The 15,972-nt window shown below is 47.0% G+C and overlaps 1 protein-coding gene across 7 annotated transcripts in view; it reads left to right on the top strand.

Moving 5' to 3' along the window:
* Positions 1 to 15,972, top strand: part of GAS7 (growth arrest specific 7) — a 209,993-nt gene that overhangs the window by 127,647 nt on the left and 66,374 nt on the right. For all 7 annotated transcript variants that reach the window (XM_005220391.5, XM_005220394.5, XM_005220392.5 and 4 more), the window contains 1 exon segment: positions 19 to 139. In XM_005220391.5, the coding sequence (XP_005220448.1) occupies positions 19 to 139 (121 nt within the window).

Raw genomic sequence — 15,972 nt, 5'->3', positions numbered from 1 at the left:
CTCTTTCCTCCTCCACAGAAGCCTGGAATGGTCCCCCCTCCGCCGGGAGAGGAAAGCCAGACTGTTGTCCTTCCACCGGGCTGGCAAAGCTACTTGTCCCCTCAGGGCCGGCGCTACTATGTCAACACGGCCACCAATGGTGAGTCCTGCTCCGGGCAGCGTCTTACAGCAGCCCCCGGGGTCCTGTCCGTCTGGAGGGGCACCTCTCTCCTCCACCTCCTGGGCTTTAGAGCTTTCCTTCGAACTCTCCCTCAGAGGCTGCCAGGATATCTTTCCTTCCCCCAGGCCTGGGTGGCAGGAGGTTGAACCAGGGTGGGGAAGCCTGTCCTTCAAGGTTGGGGTCATCTTTGTAACCTGGCATCTTTGTGGAACCCAACCTCATGGTCTGGGACCATATTTTCCAAGCTGGGATCTTGTAAGGATCTGTAGTCCACAGCTGGTTTAAATCAAATCAAACAGGTTAAGCCACTGCATGATTTCTGGGAGCTTGGAATGTGCTGATTGATACCCAAACGGGTTACAAGAGTGGGGTTTTCCTGTGATTTCAACACAGCATGGCTCTCTTCCCTGAAGTATCTCACTTGCTGGTGTTTCTTAGGATGTTCTTTGGGAAAGGCTGGGGCTACTTATGGGTTTATTCTAACCAGCAAGAGAGGTCCACATGCATTTCCAAGTTGAGTCAAGATCACTTCTCTTTGTCCCAGTAATTGTGGGCATCCTGAGCCTTCAGAATGACTCCAGGATCCCAGCTCATTGCCGTAGAGTGACCTGCAAGAAGGGTCATAGAAGGAGAAGCGGTAGGAGCCATATAACAAGGTGGGCAGAGTGATGTGTAGGTTGTCATCTTGGACCAGACAGAGCAAAGCCAGCCATCAGCTCTGTCTCTTAACCCCAGGGCAGTTGCTATAAGAAAGCAGAGAGGATGGAAACCCAGAAAATGAGATTTGGTGGGAATCTGTGCCAAGGCAGAATGTGAAATCTTACCTGAATGCACCTGTTGACACCTCACTTCCCTCATCTGTGCCTGCCTGACTACAGCCACCTCCTCCCACCTGACGGGGCCATGGATATGGTTTATGTTAATGAACCTGCAGTCGGGACCTGGTGAGAGAAGAGCCAGCTGCTGTTTTAAGGGAGCAACAGAGAAAGCAGCTGAAAACTGCCACTTGGGGTGGTTGGTTTGTTTACATCTCCTGGCAACTCGGCCTTCCGCTCAAGGGGGTGTTCTAGTTGAAGACTTAACCGGGGTTTCTAGAAAAAAGGAAGTGGAACTCCTTCTGACCATTCTAATCAGAAAGAGTCTTCCTCAAAAGAAACATGTGAGCCGCTTTGTACTGTTATCAGATTATCAGACTTTGAAGTTTCGGAGGAGAGTGTGTTTATGTGCAGTTCCCCATCTGTAAAATACAGAAATTGAGCCATATGACCCTGAGATCATCAAGAATTTGGCTCCATCCTTGTCCTGAATTAGCTCCTGTTGCAAAGGAGCAGAGGGGTAGAAGTAGCTTTCTCAAAATCTCAACTCATTTTTAAAAACAACCGTAACAAACAGTCCACTGCTGATATACGCTCTCCTTCATTCAACTAGCCCTCTCTTTATTAGGGGGATAGTTAGGTCGCATTTTACCAGGCAGGGCAGACAGCTTTTTTCTGAAGCCCAGATGTCATGCCACTGGGTCCTGGAAGATAGTGATCACAAGAGATGCTAGACCAGGGGTCAAACTCTTTTTCTCTGATAGTCCAGGTGGTAGATATTTTAGGCTCTGAGGCCCATGGGGTCAATGTCACAGCTACTCGACTCCACCATTGTCATGTGAAAGCAGCCATGCTGCTAAGTCGCTTTAGTCGTGTCTGACTCTGTGCGACCCCATAGATGGCAGCCCACCAGGCTCCGCTGTCCCTGGGATTCTCCAGGCAAGAACACTGGAGTGGGTTGCCATTTCCTTCTTCGATGCATGAAAGAGAAAAGTGAAGGTGAAGTCGCTCAGTCATGTCCAACTCTTAGCGACCCCACGGACTGCAGCCTACCAGGCTCCTCCATCCATGGACTTTCCAGGCAGAGTATTGGAGTGGAGTGCCATTGCCTTCTCCAGAAAGCAGCCATAGATGATGGTAAACCCATAGGGGCAGCTGTGTTCTGATAAAACTTGACTTAGACCCTGAAATGTGAATTTTCAATAGCTTGCACGTCATGAAATAGGCTCCTTTTTTCAACCATTTAAAAATATAAACACTGATCTTGGCTAAGGAGTTCCCAAGCTGTATGATGACATAACATGTATTGGTCCACAGGCCAAACTGGCAGGTGACACCTCTCTGGGCTCTCTGTCATTCCCAGTAGGACCTGCCCTGCTCACCCCTCCCCATTCTCTCCCAAATGCTCACAGTAATCCAATAATTACATTTATTATGTACCTATTACATGTCAAAATGTGTTAAATTAGCCGTAAGTAATTTTATTTAATCTACTCAACAATTCAGGAAAACAGGGGCTTTCAATAGGGACAATTTTGTTCCCCAGAGAGCAAGTCTGGAAAGAATTTTGATTGTTCCAACTGGGGAATGTCCTGGCATCCAGTGAGTAGAGGCCAGGGATGCTGAAAAACCTCCTGCAATATACATGCAAGTTTTATTCATTCATTGTTTAATTCATTTTCATTTGTGTGGTTGATTGAATTGTTCATGCAACAAGCATGTTTTGGGCCTCACATATGTTCCAAGCAGAGTGTTGGATGCTGGGATATAAGAATAAAAAACAGCCTTGACTCTCAAAATGCTAATCTTCTTATAGTAGTAACAGATTTTATTTAATTTATTTTTATTTTTTGGCTGTGCAACTTGCAGGATCTTAATTCCCTGACTGGGGGCTTGAACCTGGGCCCTGGCAGTGAAAGCCCCGAGTTCCCTGGACTGCCAGGGAATTCCCAGAAGCAGATTTTAAATGAATCGAAATTTAATTACAATTGTGAGAAGGGTTGTGAAGGAGAGAAGTCCATGGTGTTTTGAGAGCATGTCCCTTAGAGACCCTGGGAAGTCAGGGGAAGCTTCCTGGAGGAGGAGGTACCCTTCAGCCGAGATGGGAAGCATGATGACAACATTAGCCATGTTTGGAGGGATCGTGCAGACCCTCAGGGTCATGTTAAAAGTTGTACTCTTTAGTTTTAAGGGACTGGGAAGACCAGATGTCTTTCTAATTCTCTCTGGGACCTCAGTCCTGTTTTGTCTGGCTTTTGGACTGCTTGGTAAAGTTTTGAATCTGACCCCCTTTTCTGCAGGAAGGTACTGAAAGCAGCCTCTCGGTCTTCTCACACCTACGTTCATCTGACCCCCTGACTCCTGGAGGCATTTGTGTCTCCTCACCACCAAACGGGCTGCACCCACCTTTCTGCCCCAACTCTTGGATCTCTGCCGGCATGTTACTCAGGCCAGAGCCAGGCACCACTGCCAGGGAAGCAGAGCCCCTGTGCTCAGCCGCCACGAGCCATTTCCCTCTTCTTCCTGTCTGTCTTCCTTTGCTCCAAGCTCTCCTAGTCCCTGTAATCCCTAATCACTTCTTTCCCAGGGGGTGCTGGGGTACAATAGACATGCTGTCCCTGTTTTTACACCACATACAAATGTAAGGAGTTTAAAGCCCAATTTACATTTGTATTGCCTTGCTCTGGCTAATCTGCTTATTTTCAAATCCATTTAGGATTTTTCTGCCTGGGAATTGTCCCAGGGCCGGCTGCTGTGCTATGCTGGGCTATGGGGTTGCAAAATCAGAGCAGAGGCCGTCTTTGCCTTCAAAGATGGAAGGTCTGATGAAGGCAGAGAAACCGGAAACCAATAATGTTGCGGGTGTTAGCGTGGAAATCTGGGGGCTAATTGAAGGGGGCCACCAGCTTTATCTGGGCATCAGACCAGTCTTTGAAAGGACAACGCTACTTGACTTAGGTGTTCCTAGCTGTGGTGTCACCCGGGGGAAGGCTGATGTGTTGGAGCAGAGAGAGAGGGACTTGAGAGTCTGATTCACTAAAGACCTCCTCTGGGTGAGGAGGAGTTGGGACTTTGCCCTGTGGGCATGGCAAGCGATGGAAGGATTCAGAGCGCTGGCTTGACATCTCGGAATGTTGTAGAAGGCTTGCTTGTGCTGCAGAGTGAGGGGTCAGAGGATGGCGAGCAGAGGCCTGGCAGACTCGATGAGAAGTAATGAGGTCAGCTCCACGGCAGCAGCTGTGGCTGGAGAAGAGGAGGTGGGATATGTCAGGAGGGATATGGCAGGTCCTGGAAGGTAGAACTCACAGGTTCCTTTTCTGCCTTATGTGCTGGAGCCATGTGGTGAGAACAGGGGATTCAAGGGAGGAATGGCCTTGGGAGAAAGAAGATGAAGCCCTGTTGAGCATGCAGTTCCCAGGGAACATTCAGGGAGAGATGGCCAGTGCATGTTGGATGGATGGGTCATGACTCAGAGGTCATCTGGGCTAAAGATGCGACTCTGGGGAGTCTTGTGGGTTCACAGCATGGCGGGCAGAGAGCAGGATGGATTTCACCCCTAATTGCCCCTTGGCCTGACCTTGTTTTTCTGGAACCAACCTGCACAATCATGGGTGAAGCCCAGAATCCGCAAAGAACTGAAATCAGGAGTTCCCTCCTAGGGCAAGCCTCCAGAAGAAAGAGAGCCCGGAAGAACCATGCTTGAGGGAGGGACAGAGGGGGCTTGGAAAGAATTGTTAGAGATGGGAGGTATCCTTGAAAAGGCAATGTCATGAAAGGCAAAGGAGAAAAGATTGTCAAGACAGACTGAAATATAGATCAGATTCATGGTGGAGGGATATTTTAAATCCCTAGAGAAAGCACAAACTATTTAATAAATGGTGTTGGGCCAGATGGCTAACTTTTGATGGGTAAGTTAATGCTCTTGTTTTCATATAAACAAACTCAGCTTAAACTTGGGTTTCCCTGGTGGCTCATTTGGTAAAGAATCTGCCTGCAATGCAGGAAACCCAGGTTGATACCTGGGTTAGAAAGATCCCCTAGAGGAAGGCATGGCAGCCCATTTCAGTGTTCCCTGGGAAGTCCCATGGACAGAGGAGCCTGGCAGGCTACAGTCCATGGGGTTGCAAGAGTCGGACACAACTTAGTGACTAAAACACCACCAAACTCAGCAAGACCATCAGAGCATGAGACTTAGGGAAGTCCCCATCTCCCCTCATCTTCTCACAGTTTATGGCTCCCAAAAGCATTTTGTCAAGCTGGGTGGTCCTGTGCTCAGGCCCAGGAACCCTGGGGGTTCTGGTATCAGGAAGCTGTTCATGCTCTGCTGTTCTGGAAAGTGCTCCATTCCACCCAGAGTTGACTCAGTTGCTAAAAATGAGGGTTGTGTTTAATTTCTGGATTTTGACTTGTTAATAACTAGCCTGTTCAAGAATCTAAACTAGTGTGAAGGGAGACCTCTTATTTGTATAACAGATAGTTGCATTTCAAGAAATATAGCACAAAATTGTTTTGTTCTGTGTATAATTGGAAGGCCAGATATGCATGTTTAATCACTTCACAGTGCTACAGTCCTAGGTATTCAGGTCTTCTTTTTGCAGAGATGCTGACTTTTTAGATATTGTGTGGGATATATTTTACCATTTGGATTTTGAAGGGGTATTTCCAGCCAGTAATGAAGGCCAAGGGCTTCCCCAGTGGCTCAGCAGTAAAGAATCTGACTGCAGTGCAGGAGACGCAGGTTCAATCCCTGAGTCGGGAAGATCCCTTGGAGGAAGGCATGATAACCCACTCTAGCATCCTTACCAGGAAAATCCCATGGACAGAGAAACCTGGTGGGCTGTGGTCCAAGGGGTCACAAAGAGCTGGACACAACTGAAGTGACTTAGCACACTGCACACAATGAAGGCCAATATGAGTTTTGTTTAGTGTATGTCAGTATTTGACTTCTTATTTCCGTATACTCTAAATCTGATACTTACACTGCTCTGTTGTCTTTCATTTCTAAAGAACGAGGATCTTTTGGGAGGCACCTTAGCCCTGTTTCTCTAGAAAGCAGAGCCTGAGACAAGGATTAAGTGTTAACACCTTATTTAGGAGGTATAAGCCTAAAGGTTAGGATGGGTGAGAAGGGGAAGGGAGACAAAAGAAGATGCCCTGTGATGCTGGCTTCCCTCGTAGCTCAGATGGTTAAGAATCTGTGTGCAATACAGGAGACCTGGGTTCGATCCCTGGGTTGTGAAGGTCCCCTGGAGAAGGGAATAGCTACCCACTCCAGAATTCTTGCCTAGAGAACCCCATGGACAGACCATGGGATCACACAGAGTCAGACACGACTGAGCAGCTAAGCTAACACCTTTCACTTTCAAGGCCAAAGTGGTGAGGATGGGTGAGAAGGGGAAGAGAGGCAAAAGAAGATGCCCCGTGTGATGCTGGCTAGCCTTAACCCTGAGCTGACAGTGAACTGGTCGCTCAGCAGCTATGTTCACATCTCTGGAAGGTTTGCAGAGAGGAGCCCTGCCTTTGCGTAGTCCACGGGAGAGCAAGGGGTTTTCTCTGTGCACCTTCTTCTTAGCTCCTGTTCCCCATGGGCCATCCTTCTCCACTTGGGAGAGCTATTTCCGCCTCTTCCCCCAACTTTGGGGTTGTATCATCTGAACCCCAGCAGCCTCTCAGAAAGCTTCATTCCACTCCCATGGAGTGGTGCTTCTGCTAAGCCCAAGGCGTATGGTCAGGTCTAACCACAGGAAGAGGAGACAGTTAATGGAAATGTGAGGAAGAGCTCCATGTCAGTCCAAACCTGGAGGCTCCTGCAGCATTACCCATCTCTCCACTGTCAGACCTGGATGACTTGATTGTTTAGTCTTTCTGTGACCAATGACTTTTACTCCACAGTCATCCTAGGGGGATCCTTCCAAATCATTGGACACAGTGGTTGGCAACCTATAGCCCTTGTACAGCTTGTACAGGCAATCCACAGGGCTTATACAACTTGCAGCTTTTTTTGTTAAAGTTTTACTGGAACACAGCTGTGCTCTCTTATTGTCTTATTGCCTAAGGCTGTTTGTTATTACCTGAAGATGGCAGAGTTGAGTATAGTCCATATAGCTCACAAAACCAAAAATATTTACTCTCCGGCCTTTAAAAGAAAACGTTTGAGATTCCCCAGCCTAACAAATAGAGCCCATTCATTTTACACATGAGGAGGCGGGTCCCCCATGCGGTAAAGGGACTTGGTCACAGTTACCTGGCCAACCTATGCCTACATCTTCTGTCTTGTAGTCTTTTCCTTTTGCCTCAATATCCAAGAGGATGAACATGGGCAGTGGTGACTTAATTTGCAAAAAGGACAACTGAGTTCATGGATTAGTAGAAAAACAATCTGAAATAACTTTTATTTTTAAGAGAAATGCCACTGTCTTTTGAGAGTGTCAGCTGAAACCCAGGAGAGCTGGGAGTTGTTTTTAAGCTCTTTTGACAAAGAATTCGTGTGTATAAACGTTTTATTATGTTTGCAAGCCCAGCTTGGAGGATTAAACCAGGATTTGAGCTTTTGGATTCATTTGCCAAATAGTCGGCACTTTTCTTGATTTCTGGTTTTAATTTTTCTTTAAATGAGTAGATTCCCACTTAACTTTATTACACCAGGAGCTAATGTGAGTTTCCGGATCAGTTTTCCAGTAGAACACTTTTTAAAAGCATTCTCTGAGCTTTTCTTTGTTACAAATAATTGGGTACTTTTCTAACTCCCCAGAGAGAGCAACTCTGATAATTCTCAGTTAATAAAAGTTGCCCTAAGAAACTTCTGCATCTGAAAACATTAGTCTGTTTTCATCTATCCATCTGTGTTGAACAAATGTGAGATTAAAAAGATGCGTTTATTTGGCACATTCAGTTGATTGAATTAGTTGTGTGTGTTTTCATGTTTTTTATTTTGGCTGTATAATTTTTCTTTAACAGACCCTCTCTTAATGGAAGGGTTGTTGTTATTTTTCAGTTGCTCAGTCGTGTCTGACTCTGTGACCCCATGGGCTGGCTTCCCTGTCCTCTGCTGTGGCCTGGAGTTTGCTCAAGTTCATGTCCATTGAGTTGGTGATGCTATCTAACCATCTCATTCTCTGCTTCCCTCTTCTCCTGCCTTCAGTCTTTCCCAGTCTCGGGGTCTTTTCGGATAAGTCAGCTCTTCACATCAGGTGGCCAAAGTATTGAAGCTTCAGCATCAGTCCTTCCAGTGACTATTCAGACTTGATTTCCTTTAGGATTGACTGGTTTGGTAAAGGCTGTTGATCAAGACTGTAAATCTTACTATTAATCTATTTCTGTGGGGGTTGTATTTTTTCCTTTCCAAGAATTCATTTTAATTTGTAATGTTACTGTAACACTTTATTATACAACACATCTTATTTCTCAGCAGTTTTTCATACCAGTAATCTCTTAGAATTTTGGCAAATGCCAAGTGGGTTAGACAGTCGTTCACACTGCCAGTAAGTTGAAGTCCCATAAAAATCAAAAGACAAAGGAGACAGGAAGACAAAATGTTACTTTGAAGATGTTGACTTATTGGCTGTTAGGTGGAACCACAAATTAGTAGCAAATGGTTCAGGTAGGAAATAAAAAAGAATGTGTGGCACATGACCCAGCAATTCCACACCTAGATACCTATCCAAGAGAGCTGAAAACATGTCCACACAAAAACTTATACATGAATGTTCATAGCAGCATTTTCATAATGGCCAGAAACAACCCAAATAATATCCAAAATAAAAAAAATCTGGTCTTATCCTTGCACTGGTAAGTTCTTCAGCTGTAAAAAGGGATGCAGTACCAGTGGGTGTATGCCTTATGCATGGGAAGCCTTGAAAGTATCATGCTAGGTGAAAGAAACCAGACATGAAAAGCCGTGTCTCATATGATTCCATTTATATGAAATGCTTAGAACAGGCAAATCCGTAGACCCAGGAAATAGATGTGTGGCTTCTAGGGTCTAGGGGGGGAGAGGTGATTTCTCATGGGTGTCCTTTTGAGGTGATGAAAATGTTCTAAAATTAGATAGTCATGGTGGTTGAACATCTCTGTGAATACACTAAAAGCCCCTGTGAGGGATGCTTTTAGAGAGAGAGTTTCATGGTCTATGAGCTGTATCACGATAAAAACAGGTGTATTGTGGAGGGGACCAGTTGGTAACTTTCCTGGTGTCCTTCCAAAACAAGTCCTTAGATGCCCCAGTTGAACATTCCCTCTGCCTGATTCCCAGACTTTGGCGGACACAGAATCACAGAGGGAATTTGTCTAGAAACATCAACACACCGGACCTACTGCTAAACCTACTGGCTTGGAATCTATTATTTGGAAAGAGTGAAAATTTCTGCTTATTATATTTTTGAGTGTTTTCTTGTAGTCACCTCCTCTTTTTGACTTGTAAGGTGACAACTAGATTGAGGACAGCATGGCCAGTGGATCAGATATTCTAAACCTGGGGAGTCAGTGTATTTATTTATGTACTTGTGTTTTTTTAAATAAATTATTTATTTATTTTTTTATTTGGCTGTGCTGGGTCTTCGTTGCCATGCGAGCTTTTCTCTCTTGCAACGAGGAGGGGGCTGACCCTTTAGTTGCACACGTGGGCTTCTCATTCTCATTGTTTCTCTTGTGTTGGAGCACAGAGTTCTAGGCCCAAGGGCTTCTGCAGTTGCAGTCTGTGGACTCAGTAGTTGGGGCACATGGGCCTAGCCACTCCATGGCATGTGAGATCATGAGATCAAACCTATGTCCCCTGCATTGGCAGGCGAATTATTATCCTCTGGGCCACCAGGGAAGTCCTGCTGAGTCAGTTTAAATCCAATTTTCTCTTTCGGAAATTCATTGAGAAAATATGGCTTTGTTCAAACAAGTAAACATGTGTTGTAATCCCAAGGTGGAAGATTATATAAGTATAAACTATTGTAATTAAAGTATAATGTCATGGAAAAGCTACTTGAAGACAACTCAGTTTTACAGTGACAGGGAACCAAATGAGTATAAAACTACCAGGAAGGGCCCTTCACTGGCTAGTGTCTATATCCTTATGTGTCGTCAGGGTAGCGCACTTGAGGCTATTTCTAGCTTTTACACTTATCCTCAGAACAGGATGTAGTGGCAGGTCTTATAATTTCAAAGCTTTTGAGTCAATAGCTCAGAAAGAATTTTTTTTTGAATCTCGGTGTTTTTGTCATTAAAAAACAACAACAAGACCCATGGGCTCTAGTTTCAACTTTGTTTCTAGCTGCAACTAAGTCAAAGAATTTGGGGCTTCTATTTTTCATTTTCCCATTCTGTGTAGCACTCTGACATCTAGCCAGAATGAACACCATCCTTGCCTTCAAGGAAGTGCAGCTCTATGATGACTCCATTTCTAGGGCAGTGGTGTCGTAGTGCCTCTGAGTGTGGTGGCGGGCGGCAAGACAAGCTCAGAACCTCACCTCCATCCCAGTGAGCTGTTCTGCAGAGATTCAGGTAGACTCAGTGTCTCACAGTGGGTTGTCTTGAGGCCAGAAGCTGTCCACAGAAGCATTTCATTCTGTATGCACCACCCTTAAAGATGTTGAATGAACTGCCAACATTGAACATTGGGAGGTTTTTCATAAGCACCCACATACTTGTCTCCTTTTGAAAAAGCGTGAGGATTTTCAACCCACCTTCCTGCCTGAACACAACTGGATGGATCTGAGCAGGTCGCCATCACTCCTGATTTTTCTTAGACTCGAGAGTCTGCTTCCTTCAAGCATCTTATGTGTCCAGTGCTTGTGTGGGCTTGAGCTTTGACCTACGTTTGGACGTAGCCTTGTGGATTTACAATGAGTATTGCAGGGGAGAACTGGTATTAGACATAAAGTCAGGAAGCTATAAATACAGTTGGAAATCAGAGATTATGAAAGAGGACCAGGCAAGAGATTAAAGAATCTGGAGAGAAAAGACTGGCTCACTTCCACAAGGATCTGTCAGACTCATCCCACACTCTGTCTTATACCTGGAGCTTTTGTGTGCATCTGACATGTTAGTGCAGGAAGCCCTGCCTTCGGGGTCTTCCGTAAGGCCCATGTGTGTGTTGGGGGGTAAGGTGGGCTCATGTGGCTGCAGCAGGAAGTTGGGGTACACAGGGAAGGGCAGTCTGGACACAGATAGCCATCGATACTCTTGAAAGGTTTAGGTCCCTTGGAGTCAGTGGGATTCTTGGCAAAAATGGAAATTATCCATAGCTTATATCTGATGAGCAAGTGGGCCAGGACCACGTGGATTGGTTATCAAGCCACAAGTGTTTATTCAGTGCCTCCTCTGTGCCCATCTCCAGTTATGCACTTGGACTGCTCCTTGCGGGGGCGGTGTGGGCGAACACAATGCAAAGGACTTCGTGAGCGCTTCTTGGTGGAGATGAGATCACTGAAGGAGACTTTCCTCGTGGGTTGCAGCCCATTCTCTTTGCTGCCTAAGTAGACCCCTGAAGGTCCCTTCCAACTCCGAAATCCTGTGCAACCAGGAATTGCCGAACCACTGTGTTCATCACCCCCTTGAAATTTGGGGATGCGCCTCTGTACGGAGAGTTGGCGTGGCTCCCGGCAATCAGACCTTCATCACTGGAGGAAGATCTTGGAGTTTGGGAATAGCTTCTTGTTTCGGTCCAAGTTGGAATCCAGAGTAGGCAATGCTCTTGCAGGAGGCGTGGGAGGAGAATAGGCTGAAAAGTTAGTGGAGCGGGATGAGTGTTGTTTGCCCGTGCTCTCCAGGAGCGGGATGCTGGGCTGGGCGTGGGCTCTGGGAGCCTCCACTGAAGGATCTTGCTGTCCTTGGACAGATCATGGGCTGGGCCTTGCCCCTAGCGGGCCTCCTGGACATTCCTGTCAAATGAGATGCTGCCCTCCTGCCGGCTGTGGTTATTGCCTATCTGTGCGTCCAGCCTGGCATAACATCCCGCCTTCCTCAGTTCCTGTGCAGAGGTGGTCTTGTGTTCTGGGGACTCTTCTGGAGCTGAGATGCGCAACTGGAGCTTGAACGGGGCCTGGTCTTTTTTGTATGGTGCAAGAAGCATCCAAGAATGCCAGGCCCCATGGTCTGTGCCATGGAAGGAGGTGTGTGCTAGGCAGGAGTCAAGGACCCCGTCCCCTCCTCCCTCTCCATTTCTCCTTCCTCCCTCTTCTTTTCTCCCTCCCTGCCCCCCGTTCCTCCCCCGTCATCCCCTGCTACAGATAAAGACTTCAGTTGCTTTCAGCTGCTTTTGTATAAAATTCACATGTGCTAATGGGGGAGATGCTGCAGAAAAAGGTACAGATTGGACAGAGCTGGGAAGCCTTGGGAAGCAGGACAGAAGGGGCCAAGGAGCACAGCATTTTTTGATACAATATCCCACCCAGCTGGCTCAACTCTTTGATGAATAGGAAGCATGAATTCCTATTGCAAGCTATTGTGTCCAACTCTGCGACCCCATGGACTGCAGCACATCAGGCTCTTCTGTCTGTGGGATTTCTCAGGCAAGAATACTGGAGCGGGTTGCCGTTTCCTCCTCTAGGGTATCTTCCTGACCCAGGGATCAAACCCATGTCTCCTGCATTGGTAGGCAGATTCTTTACCACTGAGCCACCAGGGAAGCCCCACCCCCACCAGGTGTGCAAGCGCAAAGCCACCTTAACTAGCAGGTTTTAAGGATGGAGTGGAAATCCTTAAGAGGCTTCCACAACAACCTGAACATCTGTGATCCTGACAGATTTCTTCTTTGCTTTCAGAGCATCTTTGCAGTGAGACTCACTTTTTCTTTCTCTGACTCTCTCAGGCCAATTACACTATCTGTTGTGCGGTTTTCAGCAACATACTTGTTTGGGGGGAAAGGGTAAGCAGTGGATGCTTTCAAGTCAGAAGTAATTCGTGGGTTGGCTTGATGTACTTTTCAAAACAGGTTTTTTGGACACCCCCCCCCACCACTGCCCCACAGCTTTATCTGCAGCCCCTGTAGACAGGATGTGAACTGTGGCAAAGAACTCTGTTCTTCCTTGTCTTAGTCTGCGTCTGCGGTTCTCAAAGTGGGGTCCCCAGACCAGCAGCATCAGCATCACCTGCGCATTTGTTAGAAACGCAGTGTCTCAGGCCTCCCCCCAGCCCCCCTGAATCAGACCCTCTGGGGTGGCCCCGCAATCTCGGGCTTAACCAGCCCTCCAGGTGACGCTCAGATCATCTAAAGTTGGAGGAGGCTGCCCCTTTTCCCAGCGTTTTAGCATCTCCCTTACTGGATGAGGAAACTCCCCTGGTAGCTCCTGCCAATGCAGGAGATGCAGGTTCGATCCCTGGGTCTGGAAGATCCCTTGGAGGAGGGCATGGCAACCCACTCCAGTATTCTTGCCTGGAGAATCCCATGGACAGAAGAGCCTGGCAGGCTACAGTCCAGGGGCCGCGCAGAGCCAGACACGATTCAGTGACTAAACAACAACAACTAGATGTGCCTTTTAGATTCAACTCTGCCCATTTCTTCCTCATTTTGTTTGTGTCGTCCTCTCTACCCTGAATGCCCTTTCTTGATGTTTGAGAAGAGCTCCTTTCGCCCAGAATTTCTATACCTGTTGTGCAGTGTGGGTTCATGATAAAGACCAGGCACCTGAAGGTGCTTTGGGGCTGCTTGTGCCTTGGGGGCTGGCCCGCCTTTCCCAGGGGCCCAGCAGCCTTGGAAGTGTCTTCATGGCTACACCTCGCGGAGACGATTGCTGATTCCTTTTTCCCAAAATAACCAGAGCTCTTTCTGACAGTTTCTTCCAGCTTGCGAAAAGCAACACTCAGTGGTTCTGAGCATTATTTATAAAATGTAAAGTCACACCTTTTACTGGAAAGTCTTCTAAATCTGCATTAGCAAAGCAGAGCAAGGGGAGTCCATAGATGTTGAGTTTCTCAGAAAACAAAGCAAAAAGATGATGTTTGAGTGGAAAATACCAGTTTGTGGGTAGAGAAGCTTCTGAATAGTTGAATGGTGTGACTTTTTAACCCCCCTTGGAGAGGTTATGGAAGCCCTACTTGAGGGCATCTTAAGACATCACAATTCAGCCTGGTCACAGAAAGAGGTTCCAGATGTGGATCTAATGGCCCTGGGACTGGTGTTGGTTGTTACAGGGCAGTGCCGTTTGGGGATTGTAAGTGGGCAGAGACTGTCTTGTATAGAAATAGAAGCCCACCTGAACGGTTTATGGGGAAAAAATAAAAGACCTTTATTAGAAGGACATGGGGTATCTCACAAAAGCCCCCACTTAAGAACCGAAAAATCAGCTGCGTTGTTTGTCCTGGGTCTCTGGGATCTCATGATGTCGGTTCCTGGGTTGATTTCATACATATTTTTCTCTGCAGACTTGCCTTTTCTCTTTAGCAGCCATTTAGCAGAAAAAGATCCAATGGGTGGGGGGAAAAAAGTGTCTTAGACTGCACTTCTCCAATTTTGACTGAGAGGAAGCATCTTTTCTTATGGGTCATTTGTAATTGCTTTCCTGTGACCCACCTGTGTATGTTCTGGGCTCTTTTTGGGTTGGGCAGCTGGCTTGATTTGTGCTTCATAGTCTGCGAGGGGGAATTGGTGCTCTCTCTGCTCTCCATATGGATGGTTCGGAGGGTAAAGAATCTCCCTGCAATGCAGGAGATGTGGGTTCGATCCCTGGGTCAGGAAGATTCCCTGGAGGAGGACGTAGCAACCCACTCCAGTATTCTTGCCTGGAGAATCCCATGGACAGAGGAGCCTGGCAGGCTACAGTCCACGGGGTCACAAAGAGTTGGACATGACTGAACAAGTAACACTTTGAATTTCACTTTCTGGTCTCCATAGCCCTTCTTTGTTTCTGTCCTCTGTGTATCTTTTTATCTATACACACGTATATGCACTTACTCATTTTTAACATCAGCCACTGGCAGTGTAACTGGACTGACTTCTAACAGGGCTTTGAACTGAGTCTTCATTCATTCATCAAACATCTATTGACTGCCTGCATACTGGCAACCAGGGAAACAGCAAGGCATTTGTTTGACACAGTCCCAGCCCTCGGAGCACACCTCTGGGCGGACTGGATTTGAAAGCAAGTGTTGCAGCTGAGCTAGGAAGAGCTCATCCAAGTCCCCGAGGGCAGGGGCAATACTGTGAGCTCTCAGTGCCCCTTCCCAGCCTCGTGCCTATTCACAGGGTTCAGAAAGCCTGAGTGATGCTGGTGGGGAAAACACAGGACCGTGAGTGTCCCAGCCGGGCTGAGAATATCCCACTAGCCCTGACCTGCCAGCTCCATCCACGCCAAGCACCTGGGACCAGGATTGCGTAAAACTTATCTTTCCAGTTCAGGACTTTGCCCCAGAAGCTTAAGATAAGGTTTCCTGGGGAAGGCCAGGCCCTGTTGGAGTGCTTCCTTCTGCAGCCTGCCCACAGGCTAGAACCTTCTCCTGACACTGGGCTTCCTTCTCTACAATGCTTTCTACCCTCTCCTCTTCATCGGCTCCTCTTCTAGGAAAAACCCTAAGGACTCAGTCGTGCTAAAGGGTTTGTGATGGTCTGTGTGATTCATAAGGCTCCCCCAGAAGCTAAAATAGATAATAAAGCCACAGGCCAAAGCAGAGGCTTTTGCGCACAGATATTATAATCCTGATATTTTTAAAACATCAGGATGGACATGGCATTTCCAAGGGCTCCTTAAGTTTCCATACATTGCTGTCACACGTCTTGCTTCGTGTTGTTTTTTTCAGTCACTGAGTCATGTCCGACTCTTTTTGACCACATGGACTGTAGCACACCAGGCTTTCCTGTCCTTCACCATCTCCTGGAGCTTGCTCAAACTCATGTCCATTGAGTCATTGATGCCACCCGACCATCTCATCCTCTGTCACCCCCTTCTCCTCCTGCCCTCAATCTTTCCCAGCATCAGGGTCTTTTCCAATGAGTGGGCTCTTTGCATCAGGTGACTGAAGTATTGGAACTTCAGCTTCAGTATCAGTCCTTCCAATGAATATTCTAGGTTGATT

The sequence above is a fragment of the Bos taurus genome, chromosome 19, assembly GCF_002263795.3.
Source record: "Bos taurus isolate L1 Dominette 01449 registration number 42190680 breed Hereford chromosome 19, ARS-UCD2.0, whole genome shotgun sequence".
Lineage (NCBI taxonomy): Eukaryota > Metazoa > Chordata > Mammalia > Artiodactyla > Bovidae > Bos > Bos taurus.
This window is presented reverse-complemented; position numbering and strand designations above follow the sequence as displayed.